The following is a 22,680-nucleotide window of genomic DNA, read 5'->3' as shown; positions in this document are numbered from 1 at the left end:
AAGACCTGAATTTGTGTCATGGCACAGCTAACTGATAGGTGTCACTGTGTGGGCTGCCCAAGCCATGGATTAACTGGCCATCTTCCCAACAGAGCTGCAGCTCTGCACCATAAAGCCTTTACAAGAGGCCTCACGCTTCTAACAGATGTATTCAGGTGTCTTTACAGAGCCCATTTCCAAATCTTCTCAAACCTCAACACACAAGATAGGTTCCTCTACGACCTGGTTTTGTTTTGTATCACCTACCTTCATGTTTTATTGGGACGACTTCTTCCTCTCCTAAACACTGGCGTTGCTGATATTGTGCCTGACACTATGTAAGCGTTTCTGCTTCTCATGCACCATCTGAACAGAACAGAAATTTCAATCCTTACCCAGCCCTGTCAACGAAACCTGCCTGACTTGCAGCAGCTGCACCTTAGGAGCCGGGGCAAAGGAGCAACCAGATTCCTGCTTTGCCAGCATTGCGCCATGTAATGACTTTTTACAGCTTCTAATGCAAAAGCAAGTTGTCTTGCTCTGTTTATTCCTGATGGCAATTTCTTCCTGTACTTGCTATCCAAGTTTCTGAAACTCAAGCATCATGTATGCAACATGTACTTACTGCTGCCCAGAGAACAGGTTACTAACCTCCTCATATGAAGTGTTAACAAATATAGCAGAGCCACAGGTTTAAACTATCCTTTACTAAATTTTGCTGCAATGAAAAAGTTGTAAGTGGATCCTAAGGTAGGATGGTCTGTGAAAGATATTTCTTTACATGTGCAGAACATGGTTCTCTAATACCTGGAAAATGTTTACATTAATACCTTTCAACGGGAATTATTTCAGAGCCCTTTTTCTCTGAAGAACAGGAGTTTTTTTTTTATAGTGACCAGTGGTGTATCTGTGGTTCTTGTGCTCCTGGCTTCCCCAGTGGTTGTGGTAGTTGTCCCAAGTACAGCTGTTGTGAGCAATGGCAACTGAGCTGACCCCACACGTCTGTTCAAGAGCATTGGAAGACCAGTGGGTCACCTCTCTCCAGTGACACAACTTAAGAATTCCGTCTTTGTACACAGACAGACAGAGAATCTCTCAGCTGATCTCTCCTCAGGGCACAAAAGCTATTTTAAAGAGGTGTTCTGAACCAAAACCAGCCTATAATTTGAGTTACTGAGCAAAATCTGAGCCCATTCACAACAGGACGTATCTAAATAGGACAGAATTGCATTCTAAACTTTAGATAGGAAACAGGCATCTAGCTTGTTTTTTCCCAAAGTGTTCTGGTTACTGGCAAGATTCATACTGCCAATAAAAACTTCTGCACAAGATCAATTCTGTAGGAGAGCTATTGAAATACATGACAGATGGAAAAGGAATCCTCAAGTCAGCTTGCACTGAACAGGTGCTTTCATGTCCTTGCATAAAGTCCTGACAGCAAAAGATATCCTAAACTAAGTTAAATTAATTGACCCTCTCAGTTGATTTATTAGTCACATGAAATATTGACGTTTACACACACAAAGATCATTTTCTATTCTCCAAACGGGACTACAGATTGTGACTGAAACAAGGCTTGGAAAACAGATACTGGAAATCGTTCTCCTTCAAAAACATCCTTCCTTGGCTGCAGTCAGCAAATCCCTCTCATTGTGCCAGCATTCATGCAGCTATTACCATCTCTGCTAGTGCCCTGCTAATCGCGATGCCTTTGCAGAGATGAAATTATTCACTGGAGCCCCTGGATTTTCTTCTCTCTTTGGCTTATTAAGGTTTGGCTTAAAATAGTTGAGTGAATAAAACCCCCTCTTCCCCTCCATGAAAAGCAGCATACCCACGTACACAGAATTTCAAGGGAGAGCAAACATAACATCTTTCTATACTTTTCTCGCATCATCCCTCCCAAACTTACAACACACTAAGCAACTAAGGTGATATTCTGATTATCTGTAATATATCCCTGTGATTCTGGCCTAACTTCATAGCAGGCAATGCAACCACTCTGAACTCCCATTGCTGTGAGATCATGTAGAGACCTAACTTCATTATCAAGGCAGAGCTGCATATGCAGGGCTTCAACTCCTGCTGGTATGCAGCACATGCACTGGAACTTGCATTAAAAAGCATAACAATGCCAGAACCCAAAAGGCATTTCAAAACGTGCAAAGCTCACTGAAGTCACTCAGCGAAACCATGTTACGCACACTTACCACCTCTAACATTTACTGGATTACACACACACACCACCTCTAACATTTACTAGAGCTGGATTCTACCTGCTATTGCAGGCAAAGGTTTTAAGTCACATCATAGTAATTAATATCAACAGTATCTACTACTTATATCTGAGACATATTACTGTGACTTATTCAGTGCTCGCAGAAGCACAAAAGGAAATAAGAACCTTCAGAAGTAGCTTTAAAGTTTTTTTTTTTCCTCTGCTCAGACATTAAGACATGGCAACAGCCTCTTATTTATAAAGACCTTTATCATATTGCATGTAATAAGTGTGTGTGCCTATGCGAAAATAGTAAAATAAGCCATAGCTTCTGGAAGTCACGTATGTCAAATTCAGAATATATAATAAAAGACACAGGCTTCGCATCTGTTACTGAGAAGCCTGTACACAAGTATATACACTGGCATACACTAATGCAAATTTCGGTACAGGCCACTAGATTCAGAATGGCTTCCACTGCTAATGGCTCAAAAAATAATAAATACTGACAGCTGACTTCTGTTGACTTTGTGATTTCTATCACAAAGATAAAATGTACTCAGAATTCAGAATTGAGCAACTGTTTCAGTGCAATGCTTCAGACATTGAGAGGTCTTTTTTTTTTCTTCACACTATGGACAAACTATACTCTTCTAGCACCTAAGCTTAAAAACAGGATAGGAACGAAAAGGAACTAAGTGAACATAACACTTATATGGAGAGATGAAAGTGAGCTGGCAAAAAGTAATACTGGGAAGAGTAGACAATGAAATATTTATATGAATGTCACTCATTAGCTCAGGTTTAGCATTGTACTTTTAAAGCTATCCTATAGCTGGATAAAACACAGCAGCCTGGAGTCTTTCATTTCAGATTTTACATGTGTGCTCTATCCTGTCCTTACTCAGAGTGCAGAATTGGTACTTTCATCACTGAGGCCTTAAATGGTTTGGAAATCGGCTACTCAGGATACTAATTCACTTCTCTTCTGTCCTACTGGAGCAGGACCACAGCTGTTCAATTTCATCAGGAGGACTTTCTGCCAGCTGGAAGAGTTGTGTTGGCTCCGGAGGCTCTTCTGCAGAATTAATTGCTTACAACAATTTAACAAATTCAGATTAATGCTCAACAGATTCAGCTAAATGTATTTTCAATCTAATGTGTACATGCTTTAATCTACTGCTAATTTGCATAACACTTAGTAGCCAAATGGTGTTAACTCACTTTCATATCCTGACCTGAACTCCACTCACAATTCTTCCTTTTCCACAAATCCTCAACATGGTTCAATTCACTGCTTTTCAACGCAAGATCACTGAGTCTCACTCCTTCCTTCCTCAGCTCAAATACATGGCTAATGGCTGCATCCACTGAAAACACTGCTTACATTTCTACAGCTTTAATATTGCAAGTTGCTGTCTTTCTTGCTTTTAACTAAAAAACAAACAAACAAAACCACAACACTGAGAATGTTATGATTCTTGTGATGGTAATGTTCCAAAAGAGATTTAAATGCTAAGAAAGTTTAAGATTCTACTGCTTGCTGGAAATGGATGAGTTTTAACAGTGTCCTTTTCTGATATTATAACCTTGTCTGTGCCAAGTGATTACATTACTGAACCAACCATTAAAAAGACGCAGCCTTTGATTTAGTTGTCAAGTGTATACTACTACATTAGAGTATTTTAAGTGCCATGATCACGTTCACATAATTCAGGCCTAGTCATTGCTGTAAACACTTTCAGAAAGCAAGAAGCATTTTCCTAGAGTATTAAAATAACCCAGGCCGAATATTCAGTATTAATCAAATACCTAATTTTTAATTTACACACAAGACAGTATAGGTATAATTTGTTTATTGTACTGTGAGCATCAGTATATATTAGAGACAAAGAAAATATGATGTCCAGGACAAAGGAAAAAAATTTAAGTTTTGCTCAGTATCAATCATGAAGAACCTATAAATTATCTGCTGGAATGCTTTCAGCTGAAAAGCTTGGCTTCTACAATTACAGAACACTGAAGAATATACGATGTTCTGGATCCCAAAAGCCACATACCTACAGTTACATTGTGAAAGACCTGAAAAGACATTATGTAAAATTTATAAACTTGTTTTCTTCTGAGACAGATTGATCTTATCTCCAAGGCTCAGAGCCATTCCCTGTAAGGAAAAAGAAAGAAATTTATGACACTGATAATTAAAAAAATAAATCACTTTATCTATATTAAAGTGAAGTTCCATATACAGAAACCTATGAAGCTAGTGGCATGGGAAACAAAGTATTTCTAACTGTCCACTTAGTTACATAAATTCTAGTGCACACCTTCTTACCACTAGGTAAAGGCTACTAAGCTTGCCTTCAATATAAGATGCAGAAAAATAAATAATTTTAAGCCTTTTGACTTTCTACTCATTGGAAGCACACTCCCACTGGAGAAATTACACCTGTAAATCCAATTACTCAAATTCAGCTTTTGGAAGTCTCAGTGCTGATAGCAGCATTTAACACATCAAGGCTACAGAAAATAATTTCACTACAGAACCACGTTGCACAGAAACTAAAGGGTCAAAAGAAATTACCCAAGTAAATCCACCTAATCAACAACAAAATGATCTGAGAATGAGATCAAGCTGGTATATGCAACCAAGTGCAGTCTTATGTAAAAACATCACTGTAAGCATGTTAAAAACATTAAACTACTCCAAAAGCTTTGCAATGACATCACAAACTAAAAGGTTTCTTTGTGAAAACTGAGACTGCCCTTTATTGTATGCTGTGTAAAAAAAACTTTTGTTAGTACAGTAGCTGTTTTGTTATTGAAGTTCTAAATCTTGTGCTTTTTAGTCAGAGGGTAGAGGTTCTAAAATTCAAAGCAGACTCATAGACTTCAAGAAGCAATTCTACTAAGACTTTGGGTTTTGCTTTTTTTTTTTAAAAAAAAAAAAAAAAGAAAAAGAACCAGTGAATAGTAATTAAATGCATAAAACTTCCTTTGAATGAGAAACCAAAATGTCTAGTTCAGTAGGAAAAGACTGCGAAGGCTCAGGGGGCAATTTATCCTTATTTAAATGCAAATGAAACACAACATCCTATTTGCAGTGCTACGGGTAAAGATTAAGAAATCTTGGTCCACAGACCAATTTTATGGTAATACACTCGGAGAGAAGATGTTTTATGTTATAAATACACCTAATTAGAAAGACATTTTGCCCCCTCACAAAGTATTTGTAAGATAGTTTAAAAACTAAAGTTCATATATCCATCTAATCCAAATCTTTTCCCAGTTACCTAAGTACTAGAAATTGACTAACAGCCCCCAAAGTTGCAAGTTTTTAAGAGCGTTCAGTACATTTTCTCAGAAACGACAAGAATAAACAGTGCTCATTACCTGACTCTTTGCACGGATTCGTATGTGACCAGTGACAGGTGCATCTGGTCCAAGATGAATCGGCTTTTCAATGCTGACGTTTGCAAGGGCATCTTCTCCAAATATGGAACGCGCATAAAGATTGGCTGCCATAAAGCCACAATAACCAGAAAGTGCCTACAGAAAGCACATTTGAACTCTTCAGAAAGACCAAACTCCTTTATAAACAGGTTCTCATTCACTGTAGGTACAGCTAGACAGGTATCAGTATTTAACATTTAAACTTCTGCTTTCACATACAGCTTTTTGTGAAACGTGCGAATCATGCAATGGAAACAGTGGTTGTCTTTTTGTAAAATTAAGACTGAAAGATACGCAATCTGTTATTTCTTAGAACAAGGTAGGATGACATTTTATGGTATTAGGTAATGAACAGCAAAAATGGTAAAAAGAGCAAGTAGGTAGTATGCCTATTTTAGCTACTATATATGTATTTGATATCTGGTATACATACACTGTGGATCTTGGCAACAAACAGCTACTGTACATATTTTGTTTTACAGCAAAAAGGCTACAATTATCAAAAGAAGGGTTAGCTTTGAGAGAGAAGGAAAGAACTTTGAACTACATAAAGAAGCTGTATGAAAACAGACGGTTCATCAAATCTGTACATTCAAATTTTCTTCTAACTTAACAAGAAACAGTTAAAGTGATAAAGTGACTCCATTTTAATAACAATTTGCTTCTTACTCGTTTCAGGGCATTAAGAACTTTGATGCATATATACCATTTTGTATTTTACACAGGCATTTCTAGTAATATGTGTAACTGATGCTAAACAAATTAAAGAAAAAGCAAATGCACAGAAAAGGGTGTCACAGAAAGACTCCAAGCAAATAACTCACCTTCTCTGGAGTAAGGCATTTCATATTGGTTGACTTCAGTATGTGCTGCAAGTATTCATTTAGATCAATGATATTTGTATTCACAGTAACCTTCACAAAGAGGAAAAGAAAAAGGGCAATTACTTTAATCAGCAGCTCAGGCATTCCTGAAACTACCCCTTCTTCAGTTCCCTATAAAAGAGATTGCAACTACATTTCTCCTCAAGGAATACCATATTGAGAGAGCTAGCTGGATGCCCCATCATGTGGTGGAATCACACCAAATCTTCATCTCCTGCCATCCACTCATTAAGGGGTGGAAATTACATTTTATTATTACATTTTAGAAGCTGTGTTAGGTAAATATGATATTCTGTTGTTGAACACAGATTCTGTACAGCAAATCGTATACTTTTTTTTTCTGAATACAGTTTACATGTTGCCAGAAGACAAGGTGGTATCTAGACCAAAAGCTTGCTTTTAACCAATCATAAAATTACTTTCATCTTTCCCTTCTAGCAACAAAACTCCCTGGGCTGCCTCGACTTTCTCATACTGAATATTGTAAGTATTGTTTAAATTGCCTTTTAAAATCTATTTTATAACTTGTTTCCAAATTGCTAAGGCTTCACATATCATTGGTTAAAATTTATTCACAAGTTGCCTTTCAGGCACTTATGTCCAGTCTCAAGTGAATACATGTGAAGATACGTGTAGCAAACAAGGCTGTACAGTTTGTGTAAAACATCTCATTCTGTTTTAACATTTCTAATCCATTCTTAAATTATATTATATAAGATTATTTTCTTTAAATCCTTATAAAAATGTCCTGAACTAACAGTGTGGGCACCCTCTAGTACTAAGCGTACCCAGAATTTTGTGTGTACACAGGTATTCTGTGTATCATCTGTAAGTACTCTGGATGTTATTGCTGTATTAATAACAGTTATTCTGCTTGTAGGAATAAAGTTATTCTGCTTGGAAGCCATGGAAAATCCTGAAGCAAAACACATCATTTCAAGAAAGAGGACAGTGTATTTCAAAACTGGAGGGGCTCAACATTATGAATAAGTCTGCAGTCTCAGCAAAAAATAATATGCTTTGCTATTTCACCTTTGCACTGAAACACACAGCAATCATCCTGCAATTGACACCTTCCATACAGGAGGTAAAGCTCAAAACAAGTACTTCTTTTGTAAGAAAAAAAGGTACTGCATCGCTAAACTTGTGAAAAATCAGACAGCAATAAAAGAATGAGTTATTTGGGGCCAACATCCAATGCATTTTATCAACTATATAGGTTCTTTAAGAAAAAGAGACGCTTTTTATGTTTGGAGATAATCAGTGGCACTTACACAGACATGTAGACAATGAATGCAGCCAGAGCTATCTAGTGATAAACACAATATAGGAAAGAATCACTTGTATTACAGAAACATCTGAATGAGGTGTATATCCTGAGATAATGAGCCAATACAGAACAAGAAACAAGATGCTAACTTATCCAGAAGAACCCAAAATAGCGTACAAAAACCAAAACTAACTTTGTTTTCCCACTCAAATTCTGCCCACATCTGTCTGAACTCCGCATCTGTACAGGAAGCTGGCTGGATGTAATCCATGATGTCAATGTGAATGTCACTGAGAACCACACAGTTTCTGTCGCTGGCAGCTCCAGAGACATCATACACTGCAATATAAAACAAAACACATTCATATTTTAAGAAGTGAGTCTGCAATAGATAAGGGTACCCAATTACCACCTGCCAGCTAACAACAGTCAACACTTGCTCAGCTCAGCGTTGATCTCCACCCTTCTCAGGTGCTTTACCCAAGTTGCCACAGAACTTTGAGTTAAGTGCATCAGCCTTTCAAGCAAGGCTGCCCAGCTCACTTTCAATGCAGAGACTTGGGTTCAAGTATCTTGCTGACCATCATTCGAAAGGCAGCACGCCCTACCACGAGTTTACATAAAAGTCATACAAATTTAAAAAACAAAAATTCATCACAAAATACTCATACACAGCAGGCCACTTGATTTCCTTCTCCAGTACGAAGTGTTTTATGTATTTATTTTGGAACTCATCGAGCAGTTAAGGAATGCTGCGTGTTAATTTTGCACATACAATTGTTTACTTACCAATATTACCAAAAATGATTCCATTCTCTGTTGAAGCAACTTTGACATTAGCTTTAATGTTTGCAAAGTCATGTGGAGCAAGAGTCAAAGGAGATGGTTTTTCCACAAGTTTTAAGTCACCTGTTTAAAGAAATTGGGAGGTGGGGCGTCAGGAAATGTTACCAGTAGTCAAAAGGTTAGCTTTTGGAACAACGTTTTTATTCTCTTGGGATTCAACAATAAAGCCTATAGAGCTGCACTAAATCCCATAAAGGCATTTTTTTGTTGTTGTTGTTGTTTTTTTTGTTCATTTCTACAGTTCCCTACCCACAAGACAAATTTATATTCCATTAAGAAATTTCAGTTAACATATTAGTGTACTCACCCCAAATCCACTGAAAACAAATGAAAACACTGACCTATATGGTCTTCGGATTAAGTCTGGCAATAGTTTTTAAACAAACAGCAAACTTTATTCTACCCTGTGCTTTAATCACCACCAACATCAAAATACCTAGCCCTGCCATCAAGTGCCTCAAACCCAAAGTTCAATGTTCGGTATTGCATGGGCTAAGCTATCTCAGAACAGGTCAAAGTATCCTTAATTCCGATTGTAACTGTTGCCAGGAAACAGTGAGAGCTATACTTTTCCTAGTCCATCAGCAACAAATTGTGAGAGACTCTTTAGTTCTATCAGTACAATTTGGGAACACAGCATGAACAGCAGCAGGGCTACACACACAGGAGTGATCCATCACATTAGTGGTTGTTTACTTTGTTGTGTTTTTTTTTTTTTTTTGTTTGTTTGTTTTTTTAAGTTATCTGAAGAAATCAACTATTAGCTACAGCATTCCCCTTTACGGAGTTGATAAATAGAACGATACACAGAAACCTATTAAATAATATATTTTTATCTCTATCATTAGTCTTATCAAATGACTTAAAAACATGAGGAAGCTGATGTCCCTCAGTCATATTTACATCTACTGAAAGTATATAACATGTTCTCCAAGTCTGCTGTACACACATTTCAACTCTTGACTCCCAAAACAGAAGATAACTAACAGGAAATTGGCTACTCTTCTTGGATTATCTGCTCCAGTCCCAAACCCGAAAGTTTCTGCAGCCTCAGTATTGTTCAAACATGCCACCAGTACAGCTGTTAGCACAGGGAATAGTTTCAGCTGAGTACACCCCGTATTCAAGCACTTCTGGATGAGCGCAAGAATCACCCAGGGCAGATTGTTTTTAGTGCCTCACATTTGCTCCATGCCAATCTGGATTTTGTCATCTTGCTCTACAGTAAAAGTACAATGAGGAATAACTACATCGAAAACTTTCTACATATCAGGAAAAAGGGAAAATAGAATGCTCTTTTTCCAGGAGAAAACACACCGACAGTTCAAAATCTGATTACTGCGTGTGACATCTGATGCTATCTCTCAGTGCCAATAGATACAAGTATTCCAGCATTTGGAAGGAAAAACATTTTTAAGGGAATTAAAAAAAAAACCTTTCAAAATGTCAACTAGCAAGGATAAATCTGTAAGTATTTAGAAGTGTTTAAGTACCTACTTAAAACAGGGTGTCAGTACCCAGCAGCTCACTGTTGCCAAACAGTTGCTTTGTTTCCACCAGTACTCCTTACCTAGTGTGGCGAGCTCTAGCGTGCAGTTCTGCAGAGTATCACTGGTCTGGTTTACCACAAGCACATCCAAAACGATGTCGTACTGGTTGACGTGCACGTACGCTTCTGCATAAACAGGGTCTGAGAAACCTGTCAGCTGAGTAACCTGCAAAGGAACAGAAGTTAAGGTATTTTTCTCATAAACCATTTCAAAACAAGAAATCACGACAAACAATGCCAAATTAATACATTCCAAGTGAATTCGTTGTTTTTTAGCATGAGCCTCCAAAACAAAGAGAACAGCCATGCAAAGAGGCTTCAGTTTCACAGAACTGTCTTTCTAGAAAGAAAATAGACAAAATAACTGCTTCAGCTGAACATCATGAATTTAGTCTAGAAAATATATAAAAGTAACATTCTGGAAAACAAAATTCATATTTCTTGCCTAAGCCTTCCAAAATAAACCAAATCATATGACTTATAGCTAAATCACAGTGATTTTCCATGTTATTCATACAAATGGATTTTTAATTCCATCCTTCCTTCCCTGTCCCCTTGTGTACGCACTACAATTTGTAAAACCCTTCCAGATGGAATGTGTTCTGAACTGAATTCACAAAATCATAACACACACATGGGTCTTTCTAAGCATAGCCTGGTTCATTAGTTCCAGCCTGCATCTCCCATAATTGATCCTGCACATGAGCAGCACAAAGGGAATATAATTAACGCTGACTTTTAGATTACCTTATTAAGTTTGGATGCAAGAGGATCAGCAGCCTCTTTCCTCTGTGTGTTTCCCATTGCTGCAAGAAGGCTGAGCTGAAACTGGTCTTCTTTTGAACTCATTTCATTTTTAGCAGTAAGCTGCATGAAGGAAATGGGATCATCTGGCTGAACTGTCACATTCCTCTTCTCTGATTCTTTCTGCAAAAAGACAAATATTCACAATTAGTTATGAACCTTAGCGCAGAAAACAGTCAAATAATGACTAAATTGAACATAGTCAAATGGTGACATTTCTGGGACCTGCTTGGATGGGAACATCAGTCAAAAATGATTTTATGATTATGTATTTATTATATCTCACCTTCTGGGAAAGCTTCTCTTCTTCTAGCTTGGCTGACAGCATATGAGAGAGGGACTGTCTGCACTCTTTGTTGAAAATATCATTCATAAGTGGAGAACATTCTGACAAAACTTTCAGACACAAGGAAATACGATCTACATCATCATCTGTAATTGGCTTCTTCGGAAGAGAAGACTTTCCCAAATGGAGAATAGTGGCCATCAGCAACATAGCTTCAGCAATGAAGGACTGAGAAGGAAGACAAAGGAAATAGAATGGAAAGTGGTTATTGCATTTTTACACAGCTTTACAGAAATGGTTCTGTCTGACTTATTTTGTAAACGGGTGCAAATTAAACTTGTAAATATCTATGGAAAAAACAATTTTTGTAGTTGTCTAGAAACAGAAGTACCATGACCTAAGAAATCATCTAGGCAGCATGTCTGGAAAACAGTAGGCCCTATCTGCAACCCAATTATTGTTACTATACAATTCTGTCATTGGCATATCACTCAGGACTTAACCCATTTCACATCTGCTTAAAAACCCACCAAACAGCAACAAAAAACAGACCAAACAAACAAACAAAGACCCAACCAGCTCTTCTTTGCAACTACAGAGAAAGCACAGATATGACTTACATTTTGTTTCTTCTTTTCCTGAACTAGTGACACATATCGTAAAGCAATCTTAGTTAAAGTTGTAGCTAGGGAAGCTGCAACAAAGAAATCGCCATCGAGCAGGAATCCTCGTAATGGAGGTCTGCAAAGACAGACAGTTATCAGAAAACTAGTTTTGGAAGATACTTTTTAAAATACTTATCTTCATACATTAGTGTCCATGGCGTACAGAAAACAAGCTTGAAAGGTCTGAAGTTTTTTTCCCCCCCTCAAAGTATTTTTTCCAGATGGCAAATACAAGCCATGTAGCCAATTCCACACAAAATACAGAGTGAAAGACGTATTGAGTAATCTCCACCCTGAATATCATAGCACTAAGGTGATAATGAGCACTCAGGACAAAGTAGCCCATCTGCAGTAATTAAGAAAATATAGCAATTGTCTTATCAATGAAATGAAATATAGCAGAGGTTCAATAATGCAAGGTGATACTAAGAAAAAAAAGAAACGGTTTTTACTCTAAAGGCAATACCTCTGCATCCAAATAAAACTGTAATGGAACTTCAAGTACACATTATAAAGAATTATATAGAATTCAAGATACTGTAACTAATACGGTCCTTTTTGATATGCAATAAGATTTGATTGCAAATATTCAGCAGTTGTGCAACTTCTTGCCAGATATCATCTATTTGAGATAATACCTTAAAAACAGGAAGTCACCTCAACCACTAAACTCTACATGAGAGAGAATACCACTTAAAAAACAAAACAAAACTGAGTACTCCCAGTTTAGTATGACATCTTAAATACCTGTCTTCTTCTTTTTTGGCAGGTCGGGAGCTACTTAGAGCACTCTGTGTCGCATAAGTACCCATCTCTGTCACCAATTTTTGAGCTGGACCGACAGACACTTCTTCTTCAGGTTTTAGCTCACCAGCTTCTTTCTTGATCTCAGATTCTACAATCGGGATCTAAACACAAATAGGTAATGTTGAAATATATACAGAAGCCTTCTGCCCACGCATAAAGCTCATGACATTGTATACAATGCCTTAGATCCCTCTCAGAACGCACCAGACCCTGCAGTTTCTTGTGCACACACTATTGTATCACAAAACCCCGTTCCATCTTAATTGATTTTTTAGCACACCGCATATAGTAAGATAAACCACAAAAAGCTAGTATCATAAAACAAACACACCTCTCCAAGTGATCTGCGAACTTCTGTCATTACACTCTGTATATCTTCCTTTGTGCTGCAGTACTCTCCAAGGATCCATAAAGCTCCTCGATAAATCCTAAGACAAGAACAGTAATTTAGTCATGCTTCAATGATAAACGTACATCAAGAGAAGCCACTGATAGCCAGGTGGCCACGACAAGGCCAGCCTTGACAAATTCAAAAGTATGCAATTGACAGAAAGCAAGTTTGATGAATAACTTTCATTCTTAATAAAATAGTAAGTATAGCAAATAAGATTTCTTCTCAGCTTCTAACTTATTCCATGTGTGCTATGGTTGATATTCCTAAAATTAAATTTCATTATGATAAAAAATAACTCTATTGCACATTAATAGTCAGTTGTAATTTCTCCAATTACCTAAGACAAACTAACTTCTCGTCAGACAGGACAGAGTGAAAAAAAAAAAGAAGTATGAGTGAAGATTAAGGAAAGAGTAGCAATGTTACAGTTTGTTTTTTTTTTTTCCTTTCTCTTCACTTAATGACATAATGATGGAGCAAAGAATTAGAAGTATCCCATGTATTGGAAGAATCGCAAAGCAGTGCATGACCAAGAGAATTTTCTGTGTAAGACTGAACCTTAGTATATCCATTACAATGCCAAGTTTTTAGTGCCCTGCAAGATATTCAGGATGCTTTGCAGATTCATATCTTAGATTTTTTTTGACAAATACACCCCCTGCAATATTCCCTTATTAACTCTATTTCAACAAATATATCACTTCAGCATTGGCCTTCAACAATACTACTCACTAACAAATACGATTAACAGTTACATCATAGAAACAAAAGCTGAAGTGCTTTCCTTCATTCAATGCAACAGTCACCCGATCTATCTTACGTATTAACAGGCAAGAGGGAAACTATGCCTCTACAAGTCATCTACCCCCGGCATCTATTGTGTGCATGGGCTGCAAGGCTGGCAGTACATAATTAATGACAGTACACATTCAATGCAAGAGAGGCATATGGTGCTCCAATATTGGTTTAGTATCCTAGTTGTGACTCACTTGACAGATTTAATTGCGTGAAACACTTCAAGCATCTTCTCAACGATAAGAGGTCTGAGGTTATCAAATCGCTGGATTGCTTCCCGCACAAATTCCAGCACATCAGCAGCTGCTGCTTCGTTGTTATCACTAAGGAACTCCATCAGCTAGCACAACAGAGTAAATATGAGCACAAAGAACAACAGTTATGTTTGTACAATTGTATTTCTTCTCCATTCAGATGCATATACATCTCTTATTTAATAAAGCTGAAGTCAAACAACCTTAAGTACATTTCAATCAGTTACCATAACCCACAAATTATTTTTCTTATTATAGAGATTATTGCACTTTTTAGTAAAGGTACTTTTCAGCTCGTGTTCTTCAGACATTTAAAAATAAAAGCCTAAGATGACAGTAACTACAGCATCAAAAGCTCCACATCTCTTTAGTGATTAAAAATAGCATTGTTTATTGAAGCCCAATATTAGAAACACCTTAGCTTCACTTATTCTTTTGTGCAGGTGGTTAGCAAGTATTTTGATACAGCTAGGACATAATTAAATGACGACAGAATTAAATGTTTCCATACCACTGGAATAACATTCGCAGCCATGTCTGGAAACCGAACACTACAGGAATGCAAAGTCCGAACAAGCAGCTGTCTGTATTTGTCGGTATCTTCATGCTCTGTCACATTATTAGTCTTAATGACTTCTTTCTTTAGAACAATCACAAGCTGCAGAAAAGATCAAATACAATTGAAGAGAGCCATGTATTTTTCCAAAGAATTAAAATTAATGTAATGAAACGCAAGTTATATATATTTTACCTCCTCCACATTTCTTGAAGAGACAAGATCCAGAGCTAGCTGAAGGGTTTTTTTGCGCACTTCCAAATCTGGGGTACTCAACACCCTGAGGATGTCCATAACTAAATCCTAAACAATAAAAACAATAACAGCTTTATTACTTCAAATGACTTCCTCCTCAGGCAGTTCTAATTTTTAAGTCCGTAATGATTTTCAAGGACATTGTGGAAACAGAGTATAAAACATACTGACAAACAAGCAACATACTAGGAATTAGCAATCTCACAGTGTTCATTTAATGTATTTTAACATTTACCAGGCAAGCTACATAACTAAGTTAGGCAGCATTTACCATTGTTAGTTCTTATGCAAGCAATAAAAGCAGTGAGCCTAAGCATAAAAGGCCCTTCATTTAATTTCAAGAGTTATATCAACTGAAGATTTAAATTTCAGCAGTACATTTTTCACTACAGTTTCTTAAAACATTTAGGGAAGGAAAATCCTTCAAATAAGCCTGCAGGAAAAGAGAGCTTACATACCTGTAACACGCGTTCATGGGAGGGATGCTCCTTTAATTCAACCAACCGATCCAAAACAATCAGTTTCACGTTATTATCACTCTCTTTAATGATCAGATCTATGTAGCATTGGGCAGCTGCCTAAAATTAAAAGGATCAAAACCATTTTTTAAGTAACGGAGAGGAGAAGCAAGCACATTTCTGTGAGAAGGTCAGGAAAAGACAGCTTCTACTTTATTATTAAAGCAACTACTCAATAAGTTGGCACAGAAATGAACCTGAGAACAGTTTTCAAGCTTTCTGGTGAACTGTAAAGATGATTCCACCAGGTTGTTAAAACAACCATACAGGAAGACTAACAGTGGCAGCAGCTTACAATATATAGACTTGGTTTCAAATTCAAGCAAAACCATAAAATAATAAATTTCTTTGCATGCTCTTGGTCAGTTCTTACTGTACACAACAGGACATGAAAATTAATTTAAAACAGATGCCAGTATTAGCATATCTAGATAAGGCTTCAATGACACCTTCTACGTACAATATTCATACTCAACAAAAACGACTACACTAAAGCAAGAATGTAAGTATTGATACACTTTCTGACCTTTTGAAGCTATCTAAAATGTTTTTTACTTTTAATCTAGACTACAATATTCTATTTTTGAACTTTCAATACAACTTTAGAATTTCTGTGTGTTCTTAATCAGCTGTACAAAGATAAATATATAAACACAAGGTCAAGCAAAACTCATTGTAAATCTTCAATACTTTACATTTCCACCCTGGTCTAGAAAGAATATTATTTATGAGTACAGAAAGTAATTCTATGTCTGCAAATCTTCAGCATTTGTCTACTTTGCTAAGTATGCCAAGAAGATTGCAGGTTGGTAGCAACTACTGGAACAGTTTGCACAGTATTCAAGCTTGTCCACAACCAAGTGAACTGAAGTCCACTAGCCACAGGTCTGCAAAATACAGTCTCAGTATTTAAGGGAGGAGGGCGAGGGCGACACGACATGAAACAGACCAGTTTTAGGAGATATTTTGAGACAGTTTCAAATGTGAAGTGTCAAACACTCCATTTCACTGAAGCCTTCAGTCTTTAGAAGTACAATGTACAGCATACAGCATTATAGTACACTAAAAGCTACTGAAATGTCTGAAAACACCAAATTATACCTTGATTGCTGTTGGAGCACTGGAGAGTGTAACCAGTGTTCCTGCAGCTTCGTATTTCACAGCAGGACTCGATGACTGCAGTAAGTTGTAGATGCAGCGAATAAACCGAGCCCTTTCTGATGGATTTGCATGACACACCTAGATTCAAAGAACAACACATCATTGGCATGTAAAGAAAAAAGAACAGCAACCATATAGTTAGTAGAATAGCAACTATCTTACTACGGGGAGAAAATCAAGCAAGAGTTGACAGAACTTTTCTGGAGATAAGAATAGATTTTCCCAACCCTGAATGACACTTTACAAAAGGTAATAAAAAACTTTTATTGACAATTCTATGCAATGCTGCAAGGTCTTGACATGGACTAAGGGCTAGCTAAAAAGCCTTTCGCAACTGTGTCCTATCCCTTCCATAAAGCAGTCTAATATAATCTAAAACATGCATCTATCTTTCAGTGTGCCACAATACATTTTCCTTTTACCTTATAAATTAGTTCAACAATAACCAACTGCAGTATGTCTCCAAATGTCTGGACCTGGTCAATACAGGTACTCAAATAATCCAGTGCTCGATCCTAAACAAATAAAAGAAATTATTCTAAATTATTCTGAGTTCTCAGCTACATTTCAAAGAAAAATGCATTTTAAAAATTGGAACAGAACCACATATATTCAACCCTTCAAGTTTAAAAAAAATTATGAAAAAACATTAAACCTAAAGAGCAAATTAATCCATTTTGTATATATAGACGGCAAAGAGACAAGACTAATTGGAATCAGGCACAAGATTCAATTATCACCAAAGTAACCAAAACACTGAACAGAAATCGCCATCTCTTTCCCATATGACTGCAAAAGCTACCTACAGAAGTAGATAATAGAGTATTTCTCAGTCTAGTTAGGCTTATTTGGCAAAACTGATTACAGTTTTCAGCAGCACTGTATGCCTTCTTCAAATACAGCAACTCTCCTTTTAAAGAAAGACAGCACCAACAATCTGCTTTAATTTATTTGCAGTTTAGAAATACTCCACAAATGGTGCAACACTGCCACATATTGTTGTGTTTTTGTGTGTTTTTAATGAATTTAAATAGTTTACACTTCCAACAAACTACTGGCTAGTTACCTGCAACATTTTCAACTATTTAAACCAAATGAGCTTGAGGGCAGGTATCCTTACCTGATCTGCATGAATTAGCATCATAAATGCATTTCTTTTGCAGCTTGCATCCTTCTCATTCACCAGGAAATCATGGATCAATTCAGGAGCATCAGGTATAAGATGTTCAAAATTTCTTTGAAAAAAACATAAGTACTACTGGTGAGAGGTAAAACATACAGCTTTTAACTGCATATCCTAAAGACAAGAGTTTACACAATTGTAAGAGGATGAGCAGTGATACATAGCGTTTGTGTAATTATTTGAAACTAAAGAGACTCAGCATAAAAAATTACCTGCTATCATGTCAGCTAAAACATTACCAGAACAATGATTTCAGTTTAATAGTAACATTTAGTCACATGGTTTAAGTGGAAAAAAAAAAACAAACAACCTGCAATAATGCTTAGTATGTAACTGCAGTACACGAGGAATGTCTCTTTAAATAAGACTTTAATAGACTTTAAATAAGTCTATACATGTATATTCCTGTAAAGATTCTTCTGTATTTGTAACTGTGGACAACGATTACTATTAACGAAGTTTAGATAACTAAGAAACGCATTTATTTGCCATACAAATTAACCCGCAATATAAGGATCTTAGTCACATTTCAGATGGCAACAGCAGAACGTTTCACTTTTCCAAAGAATGACTTTACAGGAGGAAAAAGCAAACGAACAAACAAAAAAAATATATCAACCTTCTCCTTCTCCTCCCCGCTCCCACCACATTAACAGCCATTGATGTATGTTTATGAGGTTTCCAAAGCTGTCCTGATCACCACTGCTGGCCATGGTCTTCTTTACCTACAACATGAAAGAGTTTCTGGCATTTACCTATAAATCGTGTAAATCGCAAGAACCGCGTTTCTGCGCACGTAGCTGTGACGATGTTCTAGGCACGCACGAATGGCTGGCATCAAAGGTTCCAACAGTTCTGCTTCTTTCAGCTTACAGAGGAAACGGAGTGTAGAGCCCCGGATAAACTCATTTGGGTGCTGAAGATCCTAAAATCAACAAGCAGCGTATTTGAAATACCAGGCTTTGCATCCTAACCGTTAAGCTCAGATGAAGCTCTCCAGAGAAACCTCATTGTGACCTTTCGATACTTAAAGGGGTCTTACGAAACGACAGAGAAGGACTCTTTATTTGGGTAGATAATGATAGGACAAGGGGGAATGGTCTGAAACTAAGAAAGGATAGATTTAGACTAGACATAAGGAGGAAATTCTCCACTGTAAGGGTGGTGAACAGGTTGCCAAAAGAAGCTGCGGATGCCCCATCCCTGGAGGTGTTCAAGGCCAGGCTGGATGGGGCCTTGGCCAACCTGACCTAGTGGGTGGCATCCCCACCCCTGCCTGCAGCAGGGGGGTTGGAGTTAAATCATCACGAAGGTCCCTTCCAACCCAAGCCACTCTATGATTCCATGAACACGCTTGCTAGCCTTTGCCCACACTAAGCTTTTTGATGGTTCAAGTTCCAAATGTCTATGAGGACACCTCATTGTCTTTTTACGAAATTCACCTTCTTAAAACACTGACATGTATTTTATATGACAGAAAATCATATACTTTATAGAAGGATGCTGCATGGGAACATGAGAAATAAAATAAGCAACAGGCCACCTTTCTGTAGGCATCGCACACGAGGATCATTTCTTGCAGAAGCCTGCCATCTGGAGTAGTCTTTGGCACTATCTCCCAAAAGACGAGCAGCAGTTTTTTGATGGTATGATCTTGAAGAGGCAGCACAAAGCGTATAATGGTCATCAGAAGCCCAGGCAGTTTTTCACCATTCAGAATCATAATGATTACTTTCTTCAAGGCCTCTGTCTTTAACTTGACATCTCCTTTTTCTAGAGAGGACAGAAAATTCAAGAAAGCAAATCACATTAATTACATAGTCGGGAAGACTAACACATCATGGTCAGTTAACGGGAATACCAATCTTACACATCAAAAGATTCCCCTGAAGAATGCAACACAGAGTCCCAATAAAATTCACATCCTTACTTCTAAAAGCATAAAGAGGAAGAAAGAGATATTTAAACAGTGAGTCTGGAGTTCAGATTTATTCTTGTGATCAATATATTGGAATTAACTGAGTTAAACAGATTCTACCACTGCTTCAAAGCATTTAATCAGCATTTTAAACCAGAATACTCCAATGCAGTGCTACAACTCATTATGATGTAATGATATCTAAATATCTAGTATCTAAATCCACCCAGGTCTATTGACGTATTACTTCACACAAAGACTGTAAGTGATTTTAAAGTTTTGCTCAGAATTAGAAGAAAAATCACGTAAGATTGACACAAGGAAGTTTCCCAAAACACAGCAAAAAGAAGAATTTACACGTTTTGGAAATCAACAGAACAAAAAAAAAAAAATGGACTTCGGTTTATAAAATGCAAACAATATTCTAGCAAAAGTATCATGAGAGTACGCAAGGATAGAGCAGGCATGATGAAGTATCCTTCAAGTCATGGCCCATTACTTGCCTAGGTCATTTTTTAAGCTGATTTCAGAAGGTGGTTCTGAATCCATCGGGACATTGATTAACGTGTAACACACGTTCTCTGCAGCAGTCATGGTTCTTCGTTACAGATGTTTCCTCAGTGGAAGAATTGTTTTGACACAAGTATCAGACAACCTAAAATCCAAGCAAATAAAGACATCCCAAAGTTAACAGAGTTTACTAACAAACAACACAAAAACAGTTTTTGCAACTGACTTCATGATTTGAAGAGACTGTTGTTGGACTTCTTGAGAAGTCACCTTCAAAAGACTTCCCAACTTTCTGTTACACTAAAGCATTCCTGCTAGTACAAAACAACCTGGAGTGTGAAGTTTCTCAAAGGAAAAAGCAAACAAACAAACACAGAAATGAAAGGAATTTCTTCAACACTTGGAGCACAGTCAAAGGCAACTGACGGCATGAAGCAGCTTTTCCTTCGTCCGCTCATCCCTCTGATCCTGGCTGCATTCCCACTACCTTTCTTGCACTCCTGTGCCACTCCAGGTAAACTGACCCAAGCTGCAAAGGCAGCCAGAAAAAAAAAAAAACTCAGAAAAAAAAAAAGGGGGGGGTTAAGGGGAGAGAAGCCTTCAGCCTATGAAGGAAGCTTTGAAGATGAGCACAAGACCTATCAGAGTAGAAACTGATGGTGGGAGAAAAGAAAAAGAAAGCATGACAAAGAGGAAAGCAGGACTACCCCTTTACCTGCCAAGAACCATCAGACCTGCCCAACTCTACTATTTACCTGTTCCTATAAGTGCTGACATATTAACAATATTAATGAGGAAAGATTTTTTTTCTTTTTTTTTTTTTTTTAATAAACAGAGGAAGAGCACTAGCATGTTACAGTTCTATCAAAGCCACTGTGTGTCTAGCAGCTGAGATTAAAAAAAAAGAACAATTAAGTTCAATTCTATTTTCCTGTTGGTTTCTTCCTTGTATAATAGACTTCTAGGATCAGAACAAGTTTTCTATTCCATTTATAAAGTAATGGGAAAACGCTCAAGTTTGAGCTTGCTCAGTTAATGCTATGGTACCAACACTAACAAACACAACAACTTCTTACTTCTTATTACACGTCCAGATTTGTGTTTTCTAACTGTGTGAAGAAAAACATGTCAAAAAATGCCTACTATATGCTTTTATTGCAATTAATTTTTGTAGTCTTAGACTTAAGTTTCATAAATCTTTACAACAAGCAAGAGAGCTTTTTACTCTACAATACGCTGCACGTATTTTAAAACACTGCATGAAAAGCCCGCATTTAGTTTGTTTAATTGTTGTCACTACCAAATACCAGAGCCAGATGAACAAAGAGATCCCCACCAACATTCAGGATTCCCCCAGAGGAGGGGCACACCAGGCTCCCCCGCTCAGTGCTGTGTCTCCTTGCAGATCCCCTTCCCCCTGAAGGGGATGGGATGCTCAGGGATGTCCACACAAGGCTTCCAGCGACAGGATGGGTTAAGAAGTTACAGCCTAGGGACCGCAGCTCCTGCCCTGCTGTAAATGCTCCCTTTTAGCCTGGAGCCAACGCCACCCCACTCCCAGCTGGGCTGCAAGCACCGCCCCACACCCTGGTGAAGGACAGGGGGCCGTGAGACGTGGAGCTGCAGCTTTTGAACAAATAAATGAGTGAGAGAAGCCGGTATGCGACCCCAAATCCCCCCTTTTTCCCCTTTTTTTTTTCCCTTTTTTCCCTCAAACGGGCACCTCAGGCTGCGCAGTGCCACCTTGAGCCTCCTCCACAAGCACCCAACACACCATTAAAAAAAAATAATAATAAATAAACACCACCGCGACCAGCGCCTTTTCAGAAGCCGCTTCCCTCAGCCCCAGCCCCAGCGCTGCTGCCCTCACCCACCTGCAGCTCTGCGCCCGCCTCAGCCGGGAGGCCTCAGCGCCCCTCAGCGCCCCGCAGCGCCTCACGCAGCCCCCGCCGCAGCCCCAGCTCCCCCACGGGGCCCTGAGGAGGAGGAGGAGGATGAGGAGGAGGAGGAGGAGAGGGAGGAAGCAGGGGGAGGCAGGGGAAGGGGCGAGCTCCGCACCCGCACCCGGCCCTGCCCGCCGATGGCTGACGTGGAGCCGCGCCCGCCCGGCCACATCGATGCTACGGCGGCCGGCGGGGCCAGGCCGAGCCGCGGCAACGCGGAACGGGCCGGGGGGAGGCGCCGCAGGGCGGCCCCGCCTCCTCCTCCGCCCCCCCCCCGCCCGTCAGGGAGGGAAGGGCGGGAATGGAGGGAAGGGAAGCGCCTGGCACAGCGCCTCAGGCCCGGCCCGCCCTTCCTGCTCCCCCCCAGCGCCCAGCCCCGCGCCTTCCACTTGCTCAGATTCAAAACCAAACCACACAACAAAAGCAAAAGGC

At 38.5% G+C, this 22,680-nt stretch overlaps 1 protein-coding gene across 1 annotated transcript; it reads right to left on the bottom strand.

The window, feature by feature from the left end:
* Nucleotides 1-4,038: 4,038 nt before the first annotated feature.
* On the bottom strand, nucleotides 4,039-22,491 carry COPB1 (COPI coat complex subunit beta 1). Its single transcript, XM_068685229.1, has 22 exons — nucleotides 22,180-22,491; nucleotides 20,299-20,450; nucleotides 19,421-19,650; nucleotides 18,633-18,802; nucleotides 17,815-17,929; nucleotides 17,117-17,209; nucleotides 16,635-16,772; nucleotides 15,474-15,593; nucleotides 14,956-15,063; nucleotides 14,716-14,862; nucleotides 14,145-14,290; nucleotides 13,093-13,189; nucleotides 12,702-12,862; nucleotides 11,910-12,030; nucleotides 11,290-11,517; nucleotides 10,947-11,126; nucleotides 10,221-10,365; nucleotides 8,594-8,713; nucleotides 7,998-8,143; nucleotides 6,475-6,564; nucleotides 5,591-5,746; nucleotides 4,039-4,361 (listed from the first exon to the last, which is right to left on the bottom strand). The coding sequence occupies exons 2-22, from the start codon at nucleotides 20,387-20,389 to the stop codon at nucleotides 4,302-4,304; spliced, it is 2,862 nt and encodes a 953-aa protein (XP_068541330.1). The 5' UTR covers nucleotides 20,390-20,450; nucleotides 22,180-22,491; the 3' UTR covers nucleotides 4,039-4,301.
* Nucleotides 22,492-22,680: the final 189 nt, after the last annotated feature.

This window comes from Anas acuta, chromosome 5 (genome assembly GCF_963932015.1).
Source record: "Anas acuta chromosome 5, bAnaAcu1.1, whole genome shotgun sequence".
In the NCBI taxonomy this organism is placed as follows: Eukaryota; Metazoa; Chordata; class Aves; order Anseriformes; family Anatidae; genus Anas; species Anas acuta.
Note: the sequence above shows the minus strand (reverse complement) of the source record. Positions and strands in the feature narration are given on the sequence as shown.

What these genes read in the sequence shown, in the direction of transcription:
- COPB1 (XM_068685229.1), bottom strand. Translation starts at nt 20,389, where the DNA reads ATGACTGCTGCAGAGAACGTGTGTTACACGTTAATCAATGTCCCGATG. An exon ending in TTCGCAGATCACTTGGAGAG is followed by an intron (nt 12,863 to 13,092) that starts GTGTGTTTGTTT and finishes ATTTGTGTTTAG; the next exon opens with ATCCCGATTGTAGAATCTGA. An exon ending in AGGAAAAGAAGAAACAAAAT is followed by an intron (nt 11,518 to 11,909) that starts GTAAGTCATATC and finishes CTTCCTTCTCAG; the next exon opens with TCCTTCATTGCTGAAGCTAT.